The sequence below is a fragment of the Aulostomus chinensis genome, chromosome 2 (assembly GCF_037954235.1).
Source record: "Aulostomus chinensis isolate RoL2024-O1b breed Wild chromosome 2, RoL_Achi_v1.0, whole genome shotgun sequence".
Lineage (NCBI taxonomy): Eukaryota > Metazoa > Chordata > Actinopteri > Syngnathiformes > Aulostomidae > Aulostomus > Aulostomus chinensis.
Window position 1 is genome coordinate 33774545 of NC_141321.1, and position 20534 is coordinate 33795078.

General features: G+C 45.0%; 1 protein-coding gene across 3 annotated transcripts in view; it reads left to right on the top strand.

Moving 5' to 3' along the window:
- cdh8 (cadherin 8) overlaps positions 1 to 7028 on the top strand; it is a 111657-nt gene extending 104629 nt beyond the window's left edge. For 2 of the 3 annotated variants that reach the window (XM_086190668.1, XM_086190669.1), the window contains exons 9-12: positions 1746 to 1867; positions 2599 to 2716; positions 6059 to 6310; positions 6455 to 7028. In XM_086190668.1, the coding sequence (XP_086046794.1) occupies positions 1746 to 1867; positions 2599 to 2716; positions 6059 to 6310; positions 6455 to 6948 (986 nt within the window). In that variant the 3' untranslated portion in view covers positions 6949 to 7028. The remainder of the gene's footprint in view (positions 1 to 1745; positions 1868 to 2598; positions 2717 to 6058; positions 6311 to 6454) is intronic. The other variant, XM_086190670.1, reaches the window with a different exon arrangement.
- The last annotated feature ends 13506 nt before the right edge of the window (positions 7029 to 20534 follow it).

A 20534-nucleotide genomic window follows, 5' to 3' on the forward strand; every position in this document is an offset into this window, starting at 1 on the left:
CTAAACACCCTTGAATCAGGAAAAGTTTTTCACTTCAGCTCCCGTTGATCAAGGAGGGACAGCCGTGGCAGCGTTAGCTAATGCTAGCAAAGTCCGATGCTTCCTGACGCGGACGGATTCGCTCATGGGGTTTCTGACTTCCTCCCTCATTCTACTTCCCCGCGCCATTGTTCCCTACTTCTCTCTGGCCGTAACCCCTGCAGCCACCAGAGGCTCCTTTAGAAGGCAGAGTCACAGGAACATCGAATCCCTGAGAACATCCTGGACGCTGGTTAGGCTCAGGCCCCATCCACATGAGGACAAACGGAGGTCTAAACGCATACCTTTTTTGCAGAATCTACGTATCATCCATACGAAGACGCCGTTTTGGGGGTCTGTCAACGATCATTTTTTAAACCAGTTTCCAGAGTGGGAAAGATTTTGAAATGCCGTATACGCAGCTCCGTGATTACCGGCCCTCCACAACTTTTCAGAGACGCTTGCGTCATAGTTTCATATCTTCATTGACACCCATGCGCCACACGTGGCAACGACAACAACGATGGCGGCGTACGGTGTAGCATATGTGCCGATGAAGCCAGTGACCCGTCTGTTTGCGCTTGTTTCCGTCATATCGTTACAGCGCCCCTAGAGGTCTGGCATGTGTTTTACAGCGTTTTCACGAGTATCGAGTGCATTCATGTCCACGCACACATTTTCTGAGACGCCTTCGTCTTTATGACGATGATTTTTGAAACTGTTAAGCTTCTAATCTTCATGTGGATGGGGCCTCAGTTTTAGTCTGAATTGCTTTATTTCCCGCGAAGCCTCTACACGGGCTCATTCAAATATGTTTTAAAAACTCTGAACGATGATTCATTTCGACTGGAGCTTCTTCCAGTAAACCATTGGACCGGGGCTCAACGCTGGGGTCAAGATGGTTTCCAAAGAGCAAAGTTTGAAATGATGAAAGAGCATGAATTGCTTGTGAAGATGAAAGTCAGTGCCAGAAATCAGTTGAAATGCTGTGGTGTTGTTGCAGGCCAATGGATGCGTTTGTTTCCAAGCTCCAACCAACCAGAGGTTACGATATTTCAGAAGAAGGCGAGGGAGCATCGAGGCAAGGGAGGTCTCAGCTCGATCTCTAAAGCACCGCCGCGCGCCGTGTCTTCCTGGCACGACCCCAAATGAATAAATGAATTTAAAAAAGAAGATACTGTTGTCAGTGTCCAGAGACAGAGCCACATTAACAGATAATTGCATTTAAAGATGGCATTTGCACCACTGTTTAATAAATACAAGCATTTACAGGGACTCTCGAAAGGGACTGTCAATTACCAGTGATGAATAATTCCAATCAAAATCTAATCTAATTAAACTGCCTTTTATTGTCTTTTTAGACTTCAGTTAACAATGACTCATTAATATGCATTTTTTTACCCTCATCTTTAAAACATGACAGTGAACAGGGGATTTTCAAAAGCACTTTGAATGGGTATTTTTTCGTCGTCTTCGGTAGCCTTGAATCCTGTTTTGCATCGCTGATACCAGCTGAAATGTAGATGGATGCGGCTTATCGGCTGTTGTCCCATCAGCTCAGGAAATGAAGGGAAAAATAAGCATGAAAAATAAAGGAAATTAAAACTAGGTCACATAATTTACCTGGGATTTCATGTGTAACCTTGTTTTATGTTGCGCTCATTGTCTTTTCTCATTTTATGTCTCCTCTCTTTGTCTTCCCTATCTATTTATCTTTTACATTACAGGAAACCACAGCCAGATCTCCAGGGCTCAAGTGTCGATCAGAGTCAAGGACATCAACGACAACGCGCCTGAATTTGCCACCGAGTATGAAGCTTTTCTCTGTGAAAATGGAAAACCTGGACAGGTAAAGCAAGTATCTCATTCATCAAAGGAGTGATCTATCGCTTTCTCTATCTCTGCCTTTCTTTCCCTCTCTTTACTCCCCTGTAATGATTGGCCACCGTGAATTATAGCCTAATTATTTCACTGGGAAACTACAGAGGAGGGAGTGTGGCCCGTCTCTCTGCAACAGCCCTCCCCTGACACAGAGTGTGCAGAGCAAAGGGGAAATGAGAGCAGTCAGGATTGATCACAGCGGATCATAATTCAAGACTGTCTTTCATGTCCTCCTCCAGATGGCACAATGCTTCCCCCTGCCAAAAATCCTGGACGAGTGCTTAGCATTCCCCTTCTAATCAATCGACCTCATTCAGACCATCTACATACGGACAATAGAGAGCCGTATCGATGGGGGCGGGGGGGTAGGAAAGAGAGCTGCTGCAAAGAAGGGAAACTGTCCTGCAGGGCCTGAATTCTAATTTCCAATCAATCATAAAGACGTACAGCCCGATAAGACCTATGATGACAGATTAACAGATAGAGCCAGGAGCCTGAAAGCGTGCCAGACTAGACAGGACCTCATTGATAATAATCTCAAACTCCAGGAATGAATAGGCCGTATATTTCATCAGGTGTGATCCAGCCACTGCTAGACTGAAGCAATCTGCAGAGACCAAAACACAGTAATGAATAGTCTGCCTCCTCTAATGGCTTCCCCCTCTCCTCTGTATATTGTCTCTCTGTTTTCCAACGCAGGTGATCCAGACTGTCAGCGCGGTGGACAGAGACGACCCGATTCAGGGCCACAGCTTTGAGTACAGTCTGGTACCGGAGATGCTCAACAATCCCAATTTCACCATTCAAAACAACCACGGTGAGACTGCGGAGAAATCACGCTGTTCTGTCGCAGGCTGAATCAAGTTGCAGCAGATTTCTGCCGTAGCTCTCCAGCCCGATGTCTGACCCGCCACGTGTGCTCGCCGCCGCCGCGTGCTCGCCGCCGCCGCGTGCTCGCCGCCACCGCATGCTCGCCGTGATGGAGAGGAAATCTGCTGGATCGGTGCAGCTCACAATTAGCAGATGTGAGATTGTCTGGACACCAGCTTCTTTTTTACTCCCCAGTGCGTTTTGAGGGAAACTAAATGAATGGGATCCAAATGGCTTTTCCTGGTAGTCTTGCCGCTCAATGTAGGGTGACTTCCTGGGAGCTGCCTGGCAGATGGTGCTACATTTATTCGCTAAATACTGATTGGTTATTTGCAGTTTTTTTCTTCTCTCCACTCTTGTCCTGCCTCCCCTCCTAATCGGCTCTGAACAGGCTGTGTTCATGATGATGTTGTGTAATGATTTCAGCTCAGGGCAAAATATCTTCATATGGTACGAGCCTTCTGTTTGGACACAGAGGCTGCCGGCTAACATACTGCAGCCCCCCCCCCAACAGGGGAAGCAGTCCATAAAAATCAGGTCATCAAATGGACTGGCTGTGTTCTCCAAAATAACAACATTTTACTTGGGGAACAGGTAGATAGCTGGCTGGGAAAAAGCATAAAAAACAGATTGTTTGTGTCTCATATGGAGCCGTGTAATCGGTGTAGACTGACACCTAAACACTCCTGGAACGCCGGATCAAACCGAGAGTGTGTATCACGCAGGTTCCTGAACTCTGCTATTTTAATAATAGATTTACTAGTTTTCAAGATGATGTAACAGATAAAACCCCACCAGGAATGTTTCACCAGCATCAGCCTGCATTTGTTCTCAGCACACACTCAAGGCGCCTGAAGTAAACACATGTAGTGTTTCAGCTGTGTGGGACAGGCTGCGCTGCGCCGAGCACTTGTGTAGCTCTGCTTATTCCTGGTGGAGAGCCGGCGCTCCGCGTCCCCCAGCACTTCACCGACTGTTTCCATCTGAATCGGCAGCTGTGGGAGACACTTAAGTGCAGCGCATCGGTCGCCTGTGTGCTGCTTTTGTTTGTGATGATGAGTGTAATTGTAGTGATGACACAGTGAAGGGCTGAGGGACGGCCCGCTCGGGGGGACGTGACCCAGGCTCTGACCCGCTTCCTGATATCTGACAAGCTGACAACGTGTGAAGCAGGAGATGCACGACTTTGATGAAGGATGTCACAATCACAACCAGTCAGACAGTTTCTACATGTTTTTATAGACTAGACATCCATCCATCCATCCATCCATCCATCCATCCATCCATCCATCCATCTTACCGCTTATCCGTTAAGGGTTGTGGGGTTGCACCTGGATGAAGAGGAGCATCCGTGTTTGCCCCAGTATTCTCGACCAGATGAAGACGTTTGTTAGCTCGGGACAAACCTCCTTTCACTGAGAGCAGAAACACAAACCGCTCAGATTTCTGTCCTTCTTTTCTAATCCGCCCACGTGCTGGGAACCCATGTTGGAATATGGCGTTGGTGTCGTGTGGATGGAGACGACTGAGGGATACCAGCAGGGGCTCGTTTCTGACGTTTCCTAAACCTGGCGTCCTGAATTCAGTGACGGCCTTTTGGAATTTTGTTGTGGTAGCAACATGTTTCCGTACTGCATTTAGGAGAAATGTAGCGATTCCAGAGGGTTGGAGTGCTGCACTCGGATGTGGAGGATGAAACCCGACTGAGTGTAGATTTGTTAGAGGAAGATGCAACTTTAGCTGACACTCAGTTTTCTCTGTTGATCCCCTCTTTTATTTTGTTTTTGTTGTTTTTTTTTAATCCCTAAATGTTTGTGCATGTAAACACGTCAAATCAGATTACCGCCATTACCACACCATTACGGGATCAGCGCACTCTCAGAAACGGTGGTGTAGTGTCAAGCTCTTTGCGTTCGCAGTGAGTTGACGTGAGCTTGCTCTCATGCGCTGCTCAGAACTTCAGAAAGTTTCGGCATGTTCGTGTCACTTGGGCTGTCACCGCTGTCGTCCGGGGCCTCCCACACCCTCAATTATTCAGAGCCAAAATTTAATTCAAATGTTGCTTTTGTTATGTCGGCAATTAATATTTCACCGTACATCTTGTTGTCACCAGCATCCATCACCCGGTAGATGGGCCACCTTAATATATAAAAGATAATCGTATGAAATGGTAATACAGCATTATTCCATTTTCTCTCTGAGAATTTGGATGAGCCGACGGCCGCCAAGTGTTTCCTTCTATTTTTACCATCAATGGCAAAGCAAAGGAAAGTGACCTGCGTATGAGGACAAGCCCTGATGCTTCGCTGCCGTACTTTACATCTGCGCTCATCGCTGTGAACTCCTGGGTGATCCAAATCAAACGGGACGCTGCGGAGCTCACAAAGCTGAGCGCCCGACGCTGTGGCAGCACTTGTAAGAAAATAAATCTGAGCATATGTTCACATCAATTACAGACTGTGCAACACAAATAATTCTATCATGACGCATTCCATCTTTGATGAAGTTTGCTCTGTCAACATTGATGTTTCCACATGGCTCCCTCCCTCTCTCTCCCTCTCTCTCTCCCGCTTCCCTCTACATCACACCCTCAAGGAGAGAAGCAAAGGTTACTCGACCATAAATCTTGTACGTTTTCCATAAGATCAGCAGGAGCAGAATCTTATGGGATTGCGAGTGTTTGATAATGTGAGCAGGGTAAGAAGAGCCAGCTAATGAGCAGACAGCTTCCCAGAAGTGTCATCAAAGAGCAGCTGGCACCTTTCTGGGTCGACATGTGCCGTCTTCTAAGTCAGTGTCGCCTTTCTCAGCTTTCAAAGGACGACGGCGAATGTGGGCTCGCCTCCCCTCAGAATTCCCATATTGGCCCGTGGAGAGAAGACAGACGGTGGCTGAAATTCCTCCACAGCATCGGACAGAGAGAAGGATTAACAGCTTAGTGACGACGGACGTGAAGGGACTTGACGTAGTTTTGTGTTCATCAGAGAGTTCCCTGTCTTCGTAAACTGTAAGAACGTTCAGGTCACTAAGTGTCATCAGGCGCGTGGTTTGAACAGAGCACACTGACAGGAGTGTTTGGTGTCCGTCTCAAGTCAAACCACGACTGAACAGGTTTCACTTCAACCATCAGAACTAAAAGAGGATCAACAGTTTAGAAAATGTCCACATTATAGGAATCAGCTCTGGCGTGTGTCGGATGAGCGCCACCTCCTGTGCTGCCGCGTGCTCGCACCCCCAGTTTAAAAACATCTGTCTCACCAAAGTTCCTCCCTGGTTCTTCCCCTGACAGACAACACCATCAGTGTCCTGGCCAAGCACGACACCTTCCGACGACAGAAGCAGGAGATGTACTTCCTGCCGATCATTGTGACGGACAACGGGACTCCGCCCATGAGCAGCACCAACACCTTGACCATCCGGGTGTGCGGGTGCAGCAAAGACGGCATCGTGCAGTCGTGTAACGTGGAGGCCTACGTCCTGCCCATCGGCCTGAGCATGGGGGCTCTGATCGCCATCCTGGCCTGCATCATCCTGCTATTAGGTGAGGTATTTCCCTACTCCACCTCCGCCGCCATGCTGAGGCGCCGCTGCCGCCGGAAGACGATCACCAGTCAAAGCTTGACCGAGACTTTCCTCTGTCTCCTTTTCTTTCTGTCCTCTTTGTCTCTCCCTTTCTTTCTGACAGTAATAGTAGTACTTTTTGTGACCCTGAGGAGACACAAGAATGAGCCTTTAATTATCAAGGACGACGAGGACGTGCGGGAGAACATCATCCGTTATGACGATGAAGGAGGCGGCGAGGAGGACACCGAGGCTTTTGACATCGCGACGCTGCAGAACCCGGACGGCATCAACGGCTACCTGCCACGCAAGGACATCAAGCCCGACCTGCAGTTCATGCCCCGCGCCGGCCAGCACTCAGGTCCCAACGGCGTGGACGTGGACGAGTTCATCAACGTGCGTCTTCACGAGGCAGACAATGATCCCACAGCGCCGCCTTATGACTCCATCCAGATCTATGGATACGAGGGCCGGGGATCCATCGCCGGCTCCCTCAGCTCGCTGGAGACGGCGTCGTCAGACTCGGACCAGAACTATGACTATCTGAGAGAGTGGGGTCCTCGCTTCAGAAGACTTGGGGAGCTCTACTCTGTGGGCGAGAGCGACCGCGAGACCTGACCTTTGATTTGTTAGAAAAAGACCTTTCAGATTCTTTTTCTTTGTTCCGTCCACATACTTGTGTATCAAACGCTAGGGGAGGGGGGGAGGCGGGGGGGTGGTGCCGGCTTTTAGAAACTTAAAAAGAAAATAGTTAATAACAAAGGGGGGCCACCTTTTTCTATTCTTCTTAGAGTGAGGTATAGCAGTCATCATCTACTACGTCAAGCGCATTGTAATTGTTGAGCCAAACAATGTCTTTATTAGGAGATCTATGATTCTTGTGGAGTGTTTCTTAGATTCCGTCGTGGAGTGTCTAGCAGTATTTTGGGTGTTAGTCATTTGCCGTGACTGCCAGTAGCAGAATTACCCTGGGATCGCTGGTAGCTGCCCGATGAAAAGGAAAAGATGGATATTGTTGGTCTCTCTGAAGCTCGAGCGGACATAAAACTCCGACACGCTGGCCAGGCAGCCGGACCGCAGCAGCAGAGGGAGCGCAGCTCTCCGAGCTGCCACGCTGGCTGGTGATCTGACAGAAAATGACAATGAAAAAGCAATATATGGTCTACATTACAACGATGAATGTATGTACGATTAGAAAACAGCAAAAAGACAAAGGAGCATTGGCTTTAAGGTGAATTTGTCATCATTTGATATGTTCTCTGGTGGCCACATTTATAAACTCTACAGCCCCGACGGCTCGCTTTATACAACTCTTTGTATTTACATGCTACAGGTGTGGGTCACAAGTGTTACTAGTCTATAAAAGACAGACGTGAAGACAAAAAAGAGAATTGTAGAAACTCTGAGGCCTTCTTTTTACAGAAGCAAGTTAAATACAATTGTAATCTAATGTTAATTTTTTTCCTTTTGTTTTTGACGAGATGTGTGTTGACTCTTCATTACTGTTCATGAGTTTTTTGTATATCTGCTCTTAAATCCTTTTGTTTTCTACGCTGACGATTTGAACGTGTACGTTTAGGTTATTTCACATTCTCCAGCCACTTGAACACTATTTCATAGCAGCATATCATGAAGCAGCTGAAGCTGTAGAGTAGAAGCAAGCAGGCCGACACGAGCTGCTAGTTACTGTAACAATGAGGATGATCTAATTAATTGGGATCGCAGGAACGGGACCTTTCTGACACACGCTAATTCTGTGTAACATATATCTCATAGTATATTCAGAGGTACAGCCAGTGACTGTCTGAGCACAATAGTCCAATTGAGTACGTGACTTCCTCCAGACATCGAATTTCATCTAGGAAACACAGATTACATTTATTAGTCCAAGAAAACAAAGACACAAAACCAGACGATGTGCATATTGTGCTTACACTGTATGATATCGATAAAAAGACTTGTACTGTACATAGAGTTACTGCTAACGTCATTAGCTTTCAATGAGGTGGTAGGTTTTGTCTCTGCACGTTAGCTCTTGCACATAATGAGAAGTTCAATGGCACTCCAGCTGCGTGCATACCCAGTTTGTACTGATACAGTATTATGGCAGTTCTCAGTAGACTAAACAATATATATGGAATAGTCCTACATGCAGATCATATTTTCTACTGTGCTTTAATGCTTATAAATGTGTATGTTCAATTATTTACTCCCTGTACTGTAATCTAAGATACCCTGTATTGTTTCCTACTTTGTGAAATATATTTTTATAAATATGGCTGAATGGGTGTGGTTTTCTTACATGGAGGAGGGACGATACATGATTAAAGCTGCACTGATTTTACACATGCATATCTACTCGTCGTTAGCTCGATGCTTAAAACAGTGAATAAATCATTTCATCGTGTGGCTCCTCTAGACTTTGCAAACATGGTCAGACCAAATAAATCAAGCTTTGTGGGTGAAAAGACTTGTGTTGCAGGTGTTGTGTGACACTCAAAGCAGCCTCCTGTTTATAGCTGCAACACAACGGAGTTCCGGAGGAAGCTAACGCCGGACAGCATAAACGTGGCTCGATAATACAGGTGTGCAGCTCTCCTAGACTTATCAGACCAAAGCAATCGCATCGTGTTTGTGAAACAGGACAGGAGAACTCAGGGACTTCGGAGTAATGTTGATTTTTTTTTTTTCTTTCACGTACGTTTGACATCCAACAAGAAATAAAGAGACTGAAACTGATCTTTTATGGCACCTTTTAAAAAGCTCTTATCAGTGTAGCGGGCAGCGATTTACTGGGTGTGTTTCTTCACAAAGAAATTAAAGAGTGAGTACAGTAGAAGAAGCAGCAGCCTGCCTGTGCCAGCAACCATGAAGATATAAACTGTAGTGTTTTATCACAGAGTGAAGCCACCAGAAAGCATCGAATATCGAGGATTCTGAGAACACGCCTGGCCGATACGGCGCTCTGCAGGATGGTCCTGTGGAGTCGTATAAAAAGGCTTCTGGTGGGTTTATGCATCATCCAGCAGCATCATCAGGTGAAACGCAGCCCTGTGGCTTCACGTTTCCCCGGCTGTTTTTCACTTAGTCACCTCGCTTTCTCTCGCCTTGCATTTTGCTCACCGCTCTGAGCGTCAGTTCCTGCTGCTGCAGAAAGTGAAAACAGACTTATAACCCAGTTGACTCAACACTCCATTATTACATCTTTAGACTGAACCTGCATCCAGAAAAACACCAAGAAGATGGGGAAAATGTCAAACGCTTATCATTTCTGTTTCCAGCCGCTTTTCTTTGGCTTGAAAAATGCCTCTGATGTTAAAGGCGACCTTTCATCCCTTAAAGTTGCTTGTTCAGAAAATACACTGTCTTAAGGATGTGCTTTATCAGTTTGACATTCTGAAGTTTGGACAATTTAACTTTAAGAAGGATATAGCCTTCAGTGCTTTTCAAGTGCTTCTTGGAAAAGCTGAAAGTTGCATGATGGCTCTGACAAACTGATTGGAACGCTGCTGTGTACATCCATTTAAAAATGGCTTCAGTGCATCAGAGGAAATCAGGACTACAATCAAGAGGTGTACTTCATTCTTGTTTACTAGGGTGAGAGTAATCTCACTGTAAAGGAAGTGCACGGCTCCTGGAGCTCCTTTAAAACAGGGGGTTTAATTATTGGATCATCACTCACTCATCAAACCCTGATGCTTGTCCATGGGTTTACATGCACGGTTCAGTCGTTCAGGAGGCAACTGATTCCTCCATCACATACAAACCAGCTCGCACCTTTAGAACAGCAAACGTACATCTAGAAGGAAAACTGCTTCAGCTGAAACAGATCCAGTTTGTGCCAATCCAAAAATGTGGTTTTGCTGTAGATTTGTCCACGTGTAGAATGTGTTTACTCAAGTCCAGTTACAGTGTGACTACCGTGTTTAAATCAGTCCAGTTACAGTGTGACTACCGTGTTTAAATCAGTCCAGTTACAGTGTGACTACCGTGTTTAAATCAGTCCAGTTTCAGTGTGACTACCGTGTTTAAATCAGTCCAGTTTCAGTGTGACTACCGTGTTTAAATCAGTCCAGTTTCAGTGTGACTAACGAGTTTACTTGAGTCCACTTTCAGTCACACGAACGTGTTTAAATGAGTCCAGTTTCAGTCACATTAATGTGTTTAAATCAGTCCAGTTACAGTGTGACTAACGAGTTTAAATATGTCCAGTTTCAGTGTGACTACCGTGTTTAAATCAGTCCAGTTTCAGTGTGACTACCGTGTTTAAATCAGTCCAGTTTCAGTGTGACTAACGAGTTTAAATCAGTCCAGTTTCAGTCACACTACCTTGTTTAAATCAGTCCAGTTTCAGTGTGACTGCCGTGTTTAAGTCAGTCCAGTTTCAGTCACACTAACGAGTTTAAATCAGTCCAGTTTCAGTGTGACTACCGTGTTTAAATCAGTCCAGTTTCAGTCACACTACCTTGTTTAAATCAGTCCAGTTTCAGTCACATTAACGAGTTTAAATCAGTCCAGTTTCAGTGTGACTGCCGTGTTTAAATCAGTCCAGTTTCAGTCACACTAACGAGTTTAAATCAGTCCAGTTTCAGTCACACTAACGAGTTTAAATCAGTCCAGTTTCAGTCAAACTAACGAGTTTAAATCAGTCCAGTTTCAGACACACTAACATGTGTGACTACCATGTTTTTCTGAGTTCAACGTTCATTGGACTAACGTGTACATTAGTTTAGTTTAAGTCAGATGAACATGTTTACAGTGTCCAACTACAGTTTGGCTTCCATGTTGATATGTGAGTCCTGTTTCAGTTGGATTTACATGTTTACACAAGTTCAATTTTTTTCAAACAAACATGTTGACGCGCGCCCAGTTTAGGTCAGCGTCGCATTTTCACATGAGTGCAATTTTGTTACACTCATGTGTTTGTGTGAGTCAAGTTTCAGTCAGACTGACATGTAAAAATGAGTCCAGTGTAAATCAGATTTACAAGGACACGTGAGTCCAGTTTCATTCACACCAACGTGTTTATGTGTGTCTATTTTCAGTCACACTAATATGTTTAATGAGGTCAGTTTCTGTCAGGCGAACATGTTAAAGTGTGTCCAGTTTGGTCAGATAATACATCAGACAACAAGGACTCACAATATTAAAAAAAAACAAAAAACGAAGGGAACTAATGACACAGGAAGGAACAGGAGAGAGAACACAAGGACAGGGAAGAAAATAGAACAAGGTTTGGGCTGACGAAGGCTGAAGAGCAAACACCACGCAAGAGAACACAAAGAAAAGGCCAGGAAAGAAATAAACACTGGACATCCAGTCGGAGGACTTGAGGGAAGTACAAGCTGAACCAGGAGAACCAGGAGAAGGTAAATGGAAACACACACCCGGTTCACACATCAGGTCTCAGCTGCCATTCAGCCACAGGGAGGATGCCCACGGGAATCAGCTCGCCGGGTGCCAGCGAGTTGTGTGTTACTCCTGTTTTGTTATTCCCATCACTCTCAAGGACTAAAATATTAATTAGTCTGGCATGTAAATTGTGGCATTGTGTTACAGTAATACTCCTTCTGCCTCTGTTATTTATTCATTAATTTTTTTCATGAGAAAAGGAGATTAGATGTAATGCCATTTCCCATGCATCTTCCTGCATTTTTTTTAATTTATTTCAGACTTTGTTCAGCTTGATCTGATTTCGAGGATTCTCATAAATAACAAAAGCTTTTTGATCAATTACAGACTCACAAAACTTGGAGGCATAAAAACCCACACAGCACCACTTGCACGTCAATCCTATAGTACACACACACACACACACACACACACACACACACACTGTACTTGAAAGTGGGTTTGTATGAAAACAATGCGTGCTGCAGTGATTAGATGTTGTACATCTACAGCCTATCAAAAATCCTCTCATCTCTTTCACACTGCAGCCTCCAGCACAGGTAGCTTTCCCTTCCTGCTAGCATGAAGCTGGCGCTTTAGTAGCCTTCGTAGCCCGGGAGGGGAAGTGATGTCATACCCTGAGGCTGCTATCTTTATGCACCTGATCCATTAGTCAAAAATCAGCCATGGAACACATTTCACCACCTGATACCTCCTGCTAAATGATAGCTCAAATTGTTTTTTGGAATGTGCGACCCCCACAGGTCAGCAGACTCATTTGTAGTCAATCTTGGTGCGCCCCTGCGCGGAGCGTGGCGGCCGGTCTGACAGAGGTTGCTTAACTAAACACTAAATCAAGTTATCTTCTCACTTTTGTCACGTAATGCGAGCGTCCCTCAGGTGTCAACCTTGGGCTTGTTGTTCCCTGCTGATATGTGCCAGATTTTATAAGGCGGGCTTGTTTCTTTAGTGTGTGTGTGTGTGTGTGTGTGTGTGTGTGTGTGTGTGTGTGTGTGTGTGCGCGCGCAGTGGAAACACAGGAACTACAGTAGCTTGCCAGAGCTATCCTTAATTACAAACACGCTTTGCTGCATACATAATAAATAAATAACTCTAATAATAATAATGAACAAATAGTGGGCAGAAGTGACCCCCTGGAGTTCTTTGCTTTAATTTTAATGATATGGAGCCTGCAGTCCCAGAAACATGCCGGTCCTCCCGTGATGAAATCCTTCCTGCTCAGGTTTGCTGAGTGTCAATTAGTAATGTGGTAATTTGATTAATCACACGTTCATTTAGCAGTGTTATGCGCCGTATCAGCTCAGTATGTACCAGAGCCTCTCACTCGCCAGGAACACACACCTGTTATTACCTGCAGTGCTGGACCGCATCACCCAGAACAGACAATAGCATCAGTCTTTTCTCACATGTGATGCCATGATTGGTGATTACATGTAGTCACACACACACACACACACACACACACACACACACACACACACACACGTACACAAGCACACACAGTGTGTGTATATATATTGTGTGTGTGGTAATAATACTTTCAAAGAATTACTAGTCACTGAGTAAAATGAGTTTTATCACTACATGTATATTTTTTTTTCTAGGAAATTAAAAGTGGAAAAGAACTTCTTTTATATGAAAATTCACTGTTCATAACTCCACTGTAATAAACTAGAAATCTCAAATCTATAAGAACTTAATATTTCTTGAATAACAACAACAGAGAGCACCAGCTAGCTGTGTGTGTGTGTGTGTGTGTGTGTGTGTGTGTGTGTGTGTGCGCGCGCTACAGCTAAAAATAAGCTGCTAACCTTTCGCTAATAATGTTAGCTAACATCCTTTGACACATCAAAGACCTTTGATGATGATGAGTCACTTCCTGCGTCACAACAATAACGACACGTTTCCTATCTGGCCGTTCAGCAACTTTATTTGAACGTCAGCGCGCCGTTCAAACCCTCCGCCTCCGTCCAGACAGGAAGTAGAACTTTACGTGTCACCGGGAACTGTGTTCAACAACAGGACTTCTCGCGAAGGTGCTGGAGCCCCTGCAGGGGGTCTGGAGGCTTTTAGCACAGCTGGAAATTCAAACTTAAAAAGCACTTCTGCCTGCGCCAACATCATTATCTCACTCTGCAGTTGTGCACTGAGCTACGTCTGAAATCCAGTTCATACCTTCAAAAAGGCTCCGCACCTGGTAAAACTGGTTCATTAGCCTCCGCAAACATACATATCAGTGTATTAAAAACAGAGCAATTGTGCTTCATTTCTCCTCAACAAATAGTTTTCTTACCTTTCCGCTCGGTAACAGCCGTCCCTGCAGACTTCACAAATAAACCCATCGCTTTATTATATGAAATTATTCCCTCATTAGGATTGAACTTATTCAGGCAGGATAACCTTAACAGTAACTTTTTTTTAATTAAGTTCCATCAAACAATGTTTACATGTCTAAATTAGACCACTTTGATCTTCAGAGGTTGCTGAGAGAAATGTTTCACAACATGACTACAAAAGAAAAATCAAAGTCAGCAGCGTGATCAGGTGCAGCTATACGTAGAGGGAGAGTGGACTTCTGCAAACAAAGAGAACAACGCAACCAAGATTAAAGGCAGGCGGCCTCAAAGTTTATTACCGGCATGGACAGAGAGTTTTGGGGGCCCATTAGGGGCTGGGTAGTGAATAATGCTAATGGGCTTGTGTTTTCGCCACTGGTCCCTGAACCTCCAGCCACGTAAACACCATATGCTCGCTGCTGCTTGTCTCATTCGTTCTGCCGCAGTTTGCAGAGTTGGGCTGACGTGAGTGACTGTGGGTCTCTGCTCACTCGCAGTCACAACTTTTTCTCCCTCACAGTTGCTTCAGCTACACTTGTAGTCGATGAACGTGGCTGAACGCGGATCGCTGCATCGGGGGCAACGCTAGTTAGCTTCCTGTTGACCGAGACAGCCTTCAGAGTCGCTCTTCAAGACTTCAACAAACTTTCATGTAGGCTGACACTAATAATTGGACTTTTGCTGCATGAAATCCCTGCGCCCAGAGGCTTTAGCTCAGGAAAGTAGTTCCGGTTATGTGTCTGAGTCTGAATTTCCCTGTCCTCTTGTCCCTGCAGGGACGGCGGATAATGTTCTTTCAAAATTCTAGGCTTTGAAAACAAAAGCTTCTTTTCTCCTCTGTTGTGGCATTTTTGCTCAGAAGAATGAAAATCACCTTTACGACAGCATTAATTCATCAGTACCTGAATGCTGTTGTGTCACAAAGGAGGGGAGGATAGCTGCTGTTGTGACTCATCGGCCGCTAGCGCGGTGGTCCTAATCAGGCGCCGTGGAGTGGATAATTGACCCCCTTTGCAATTAGCACCTCTGTTGGTGGAGAACACAGCCAGAACAATTGCAACAATCGCGCCATAACTGCCCTGCTGCTCCCTGCTGCAGCGCTGCTTCTGCTTCAGCCAGGAGGCGGCTGGAGTCAAAAATAAGTTCCTGCAACCGTGGGGGGGGGGTCACCACACAGCCAGCTTCAGGAGCCTCTCTGTGTTTGGGTGCTATCTGTTTACCAGCCTACTTTTTATTTTTATTTTTTTATTATTTTTTATGACATTTGATAAATATAAATACATGTTCATATACCAGGATATAAACGCAGCAGCGCCAGGGTGGTGAAGGTCCTGATCTTGAGTGACAGGACACCATCTGCTTGTCGGAGCAACATAAAGGCCCATTGAAGCGCCCAAGGTTGGTTTTTAGTGTCATTCAGAGAAAAGAATAAACAAAAAAGTTTGAATTTTCAAGGTAGTTTGATTAGGAAAATAACTAAAAAACACACACACACACACACACACGAACAGACTCCTGGTGGAACGCTGGTGCAGCTGACCAGCGTGTGGAGCAGCAGAGGGGGCGGAGCAACAGCCAGTGCAGCTCTGGGGGGTGCAGTGGTGATGTATAGCTGGGAAGAAAAATTGGGGGTGGGGGCTGGAGATGAACCTCCTCAGCCTCTATTTTCAGCCCCCCAGCTGGAAATAACCTCCCCACATTAAATAGAGAATATCTCTCCAACCAGGAGGGCCGGATCAATAATGTTGGCCTCGAAGTAAAACTAACAACTGTGAGACGACTGGAGACGTGAAATCAACCAACAAAAACTCACTGTTGAGAGGGAAAAGCAGCTTGAAATGATGGGATGGCGGATCAATGCACGAGCCTCTGCTTCAGTTTGGTTCATTTTGGAACAAAATGTGCCATTGACCCAACACAGGTATTAAACAAATCTTATTTATCGAATATTATTTCTATTCAGGTAGTATTTTTGACTTATTTTGAAAGGTATTCTTATTTATTCCCCATTGATATTTTAAGAATAAACTGGGTTTTGACTCCGTCTGAAGCAGAAACGAGTCCGAGGATGCAGTTCACAACTCTGGGCCCTGGGAGGCTTGTCTATCCCCCCCAGGAGTGACTGACATCCCTGGGGAGCCGTTAACATAACTGGCTGGACCAGTAATACAAGTGAACTAGTAGTAATACTGGACTAGTAATACTAGTCAACCAATAGTGATACTGAACTAGTAGTAATACTGAACTAGTAATACTAATCAACCAATAGTTATACTGAACTAGTAGTAATACTGGACTAGTAATACTAGTCAACCAGTAGTGATACTGACCTAGTAGTAATACTGACCTAGTAGTAATACTGAACTAGTAATACTCGTGAACTAATAGTAAAACTGAACTAGTAGTAATACTGGACTAGTAATACTAGTCAACTAATAGTGATACTGAACTAGTAGTAATACTGAACTAGTAATACTAATCAACTAATAGTAAAACTGAACTAGTAGTAATACTGAACTAGTCATACTAGTCAACTAATCGTAAAACTGAACTAGTAGTAATACTGAACTAGTAGTAATACTGAACTACGAAAACGAGTGAACTAGTCGTAATACTGAACTAGTAATACTATTCAACTAATAGTAATACTGAACTCGTAGCAATACTGAACAAGTAACATTAGTCAACTAGTAGTAATACTGAACTAGTAATACTAATCAACTAATAGTAAAACTGAACTAGTAGTAATACTGGACTAGTAATACTAGTCAACTAATAGTAAAACTGAACTAGTCGTAATACTGAACTAGTCATACTAGTCAACTAATCGTAAAACTGAACTAGTAGTAATACTGAACTAGTAATACTAGTCAACTAATAGTAATACTGAACTACGAAAACGAGTGAACTAGTCGTAATACTGAACTAGTAATACTAGTCAACTAATAGTAATATTGAACTCGTAGCAATACTGAACAAGTAACATTAGTCAACTAGTAGTAATACTGAACCAGTAGTAATACTGATCTAGTAACACTAGTCAACTAGTAGTAATACTGAACTAGTAACACTAGTGAACTCTTAGTAATAGTGAACTAGTAATACTATGTAACATGTAGTGATAGTGAACTTGTAATACCAGTGTACTTAAACTAAACTAAATAGTGAATGAGTAGTACTAGTGAACTAGTAGCAGTAGTGAGCAGCACTTTTATGCCTCTATGTGTTTATGTGTGCTGGTCACTCTGGTCTTCACCTTTAATCACCCAAATTTGTCAAGAGATGCAGTATTTATGTGAGCAGAGAGAGACCTTGACCTTTGACCCCTGAAATCTTTTCAGTTCATCGCTGAGAGCTTCGCTTCCATGAAGCAAACAAGCCGGAAAGAACAGAAGTGTTGTTACTTTCTCACCACTGTTGGTGTTCAGTGCCGTTCAGCCAGTAGAATCAGAACCACTGAATTGTGGGCCAGCCTTTTTAAACCAAATTAAAAGTCACTAACTCATCAAGTGGTCATGTGACATCGTGTATAAATAAATGTTACCTAACAACCTCATTGAAGCCTTCATCTGAAATTAGAGCGACAGGACCAAACCCTCCATTTAGGCGCCAGCGTGGTGAGGTCAGCGGTGACAACAACAACTGCACGGTGGCGTGTTTTTAGCATCTGTCAGTTCACGCACTCAACTAAAGGAAGCTACGTTTGTGCGGCGCCATATTTGAGACATGCCTGCTTCTGGGGGTTCCACCCCCTCTGCTGAGGACATAAGACACATCCACAACTTTTGGAACGTGGACTCTCACTGTGAGCAAATGAGCTCGAATGCTAGGATCAACGGTTCGGTCCGTCACGTTTGCAGGAGAGAACGTCAGAGCAGCTGTGAACCCTAAAACCAGCTTCACGTCAGCTACGCTGACACACCAAAGGTTCTGTGACATCACGATCTACCGCCAGGTCACAGCTCCCACCTGACCATTATTATATTTAAACTAACCATGGTTTCATATCATAAGAACATTTCCTGGCCTAAGGGATGAACATGAAGAGCTCATTTAATAAATCAAGGGAAATCCCTGCTGTTGTTAACGGTCACATTATTAATAATCATTTTTACGTTCGACTTCAACTTTATTGTCATTGCACGTCTGAGGGAGAAGGCAACAAAGGGCAGATAGCATCTAACCAGAACTGCATGAGAATAAATCGCATGAGATTTCATAACATACAGAAGTGCAGAGGGAGATATAAACACGCGTGTAGATGAATCCTCATCACCGTCATCATCATCATCATCCATGTTTTATGTTTTAACGACAGGCTACTTTGTGGCCCTGTGGATGAACTGGCACCGCCGACGGTCAAATTTCTGGTGAACAAATTTACTTTGCTTCAAAAACAAATGACGTTCCCATTAGCCTCAGTTTTGTGTTAAATGCTAATTAGCAAATGTTGCGGAAGGTAAACATTCTACCTGCTGAGCCGGCTGGCACGCTAACACTGGCATTTAGCTGGAAGCCCTCAGCTGCCAGAGCAGCGAGTGAGCGAGGCGTCACCAGCACGGCGGTCCTGATGCCGCTTCACCCACACAAGCTGGACACAGGAAATGGGAGCAGGCAGGAAACCCTCGGTGCCAGACCTCCCGGAATGTCACAAAGGTCTAAGTTTAGAAACTAGTCTTCCAGTTTTGAGTGTATATAATCTGTGCACTGATGTCGTTCAGCTTGTAATCCAATTGGTTCGAGCCCAATATTCGTCCCCAGATGTATTATTCATCCTCTCAGATGTTTTGATGTGGGGAGAGGAGGCGGCGGCGGGGTCCAGAGAGAAAAAAAATGATGACAGCGACGAACCTCCAGCTGGGCGCCGTTGTAAACAATCAATAGCATTACATTCACACCCAAATCAAAGTGTTCCAATCAAAGGAGGTTGGTGTGTGGATTCTCTTTATTTCTGGCTCTCTCTCTCACAACACAAACACACACACATGCGCGCGCGCACACACACACACACACACACACACACTCATCTGCCCAAAAGTGCAAGTTGTTTGGAACACTGCAATGTGACCCACCGTCACTTACAATTTCAAGGTGCACACCGACGGCGGGTTGCCGGCTCTCGTGGAGACGCCGTCTCTCTCGCCGTCACCTTTGATCGTGATATGCATATTTCATGACCGACGTAATGTCAATGAGTCCTAGACTAATCCACCTCGGAGAGACAGGAGCAAACCCAATGATAAGGGTGAGTGAACTCAAACAGAGTGAGATAAATATTGTATTTTACGAGAAGGATAGAGAAGAGACGGCGGGGCCGAGGGACGCGGAGTCAGCGGGAGGTGAGATTGCAGCAGGGGTCGTCCAGGAGAGAATCAAGGGATGGAGGGGAAATTAGGAGAGGAAGGTTACTGCAGGCCAAATGTTGCTGTCTGGAGACACACAGCTGCTGCCGGAGCTGCGTCTCTGCTGGCTTTACACTCTCCAGCAACACTGACGCCGTATTCAGGTCAATGGCAGCTCGCTTCAGATCCATGCATCATTAAAATCAATTAGTTTCCTCAAACAACCTGAACTGATGAAAGTTTGAAGTTTGGAATTGAATCTTTCATCACCACTGCATGGGTTAATCATTACAAATATGTCCTCACCCCGAGATCATTTATTCTCCCATGTGGCCGTTGGGAGACAGATCTAAAGACGCCCCGGTGAGCTGGCAAATGGCGAGGACCCACCATGCAACTAACCAGCGGGGGTGCACAGGAACCAAACCAAGAGACTGACATAAATCTTGCAACGTGCAAAACTGAGGCAGACTCATTTGCCAGACGTACAGGATTTTTTTCCCCCTGTCATCCATCCATCCCTCCTCCCCGCCTCTCTAATAGCTAAATCTCAGAGAGGAGGGGAAGAAAGAGACGACTTGAGTTTCTCCTTCCCGTGGAAATGTGTTTGATTCTTAGGAGCTTTTGATGCAGATGATTCTGCCTCAAAGCGTCACGTCCCAAACCTCCACGCAGGCCATTTGGAAGCATGTGACACGGGAGAAATGATTAGGAGCTCCTCCTTCCCCTCCCGTGGCGGTGAAGAGAAGAGGTTAGGTGTTAATACAGGAAGAGGGTTGTATCTTATGTCCAATGATTAGCCTCCTCAGACCTAATTATGTCCCCTGGGACGAGAGAAATCCTCTCCTTCTCTCTACACTCCACACCTTTTTCTTTTTCACCTCTTCCCTCATTTTTCTGCTCTCTTCTTGTGTGATAGACACTCCAGTTGTCAGTCAACGTGGCCATCGTGCAGTCAGAATTAAGTCGGTTGACTGCGTGACAGAAAGGTAGACGTGGAGGAGAAAGGCAGAGGAGAAAGGAGGAGGAAGAGAAAAAGGAGAGGGGGAGGGGGGGATCACTTGCCATCTCTCAGCTGCAGATGGAAGTGAAGGGAACCTGATTCCATCTCAGT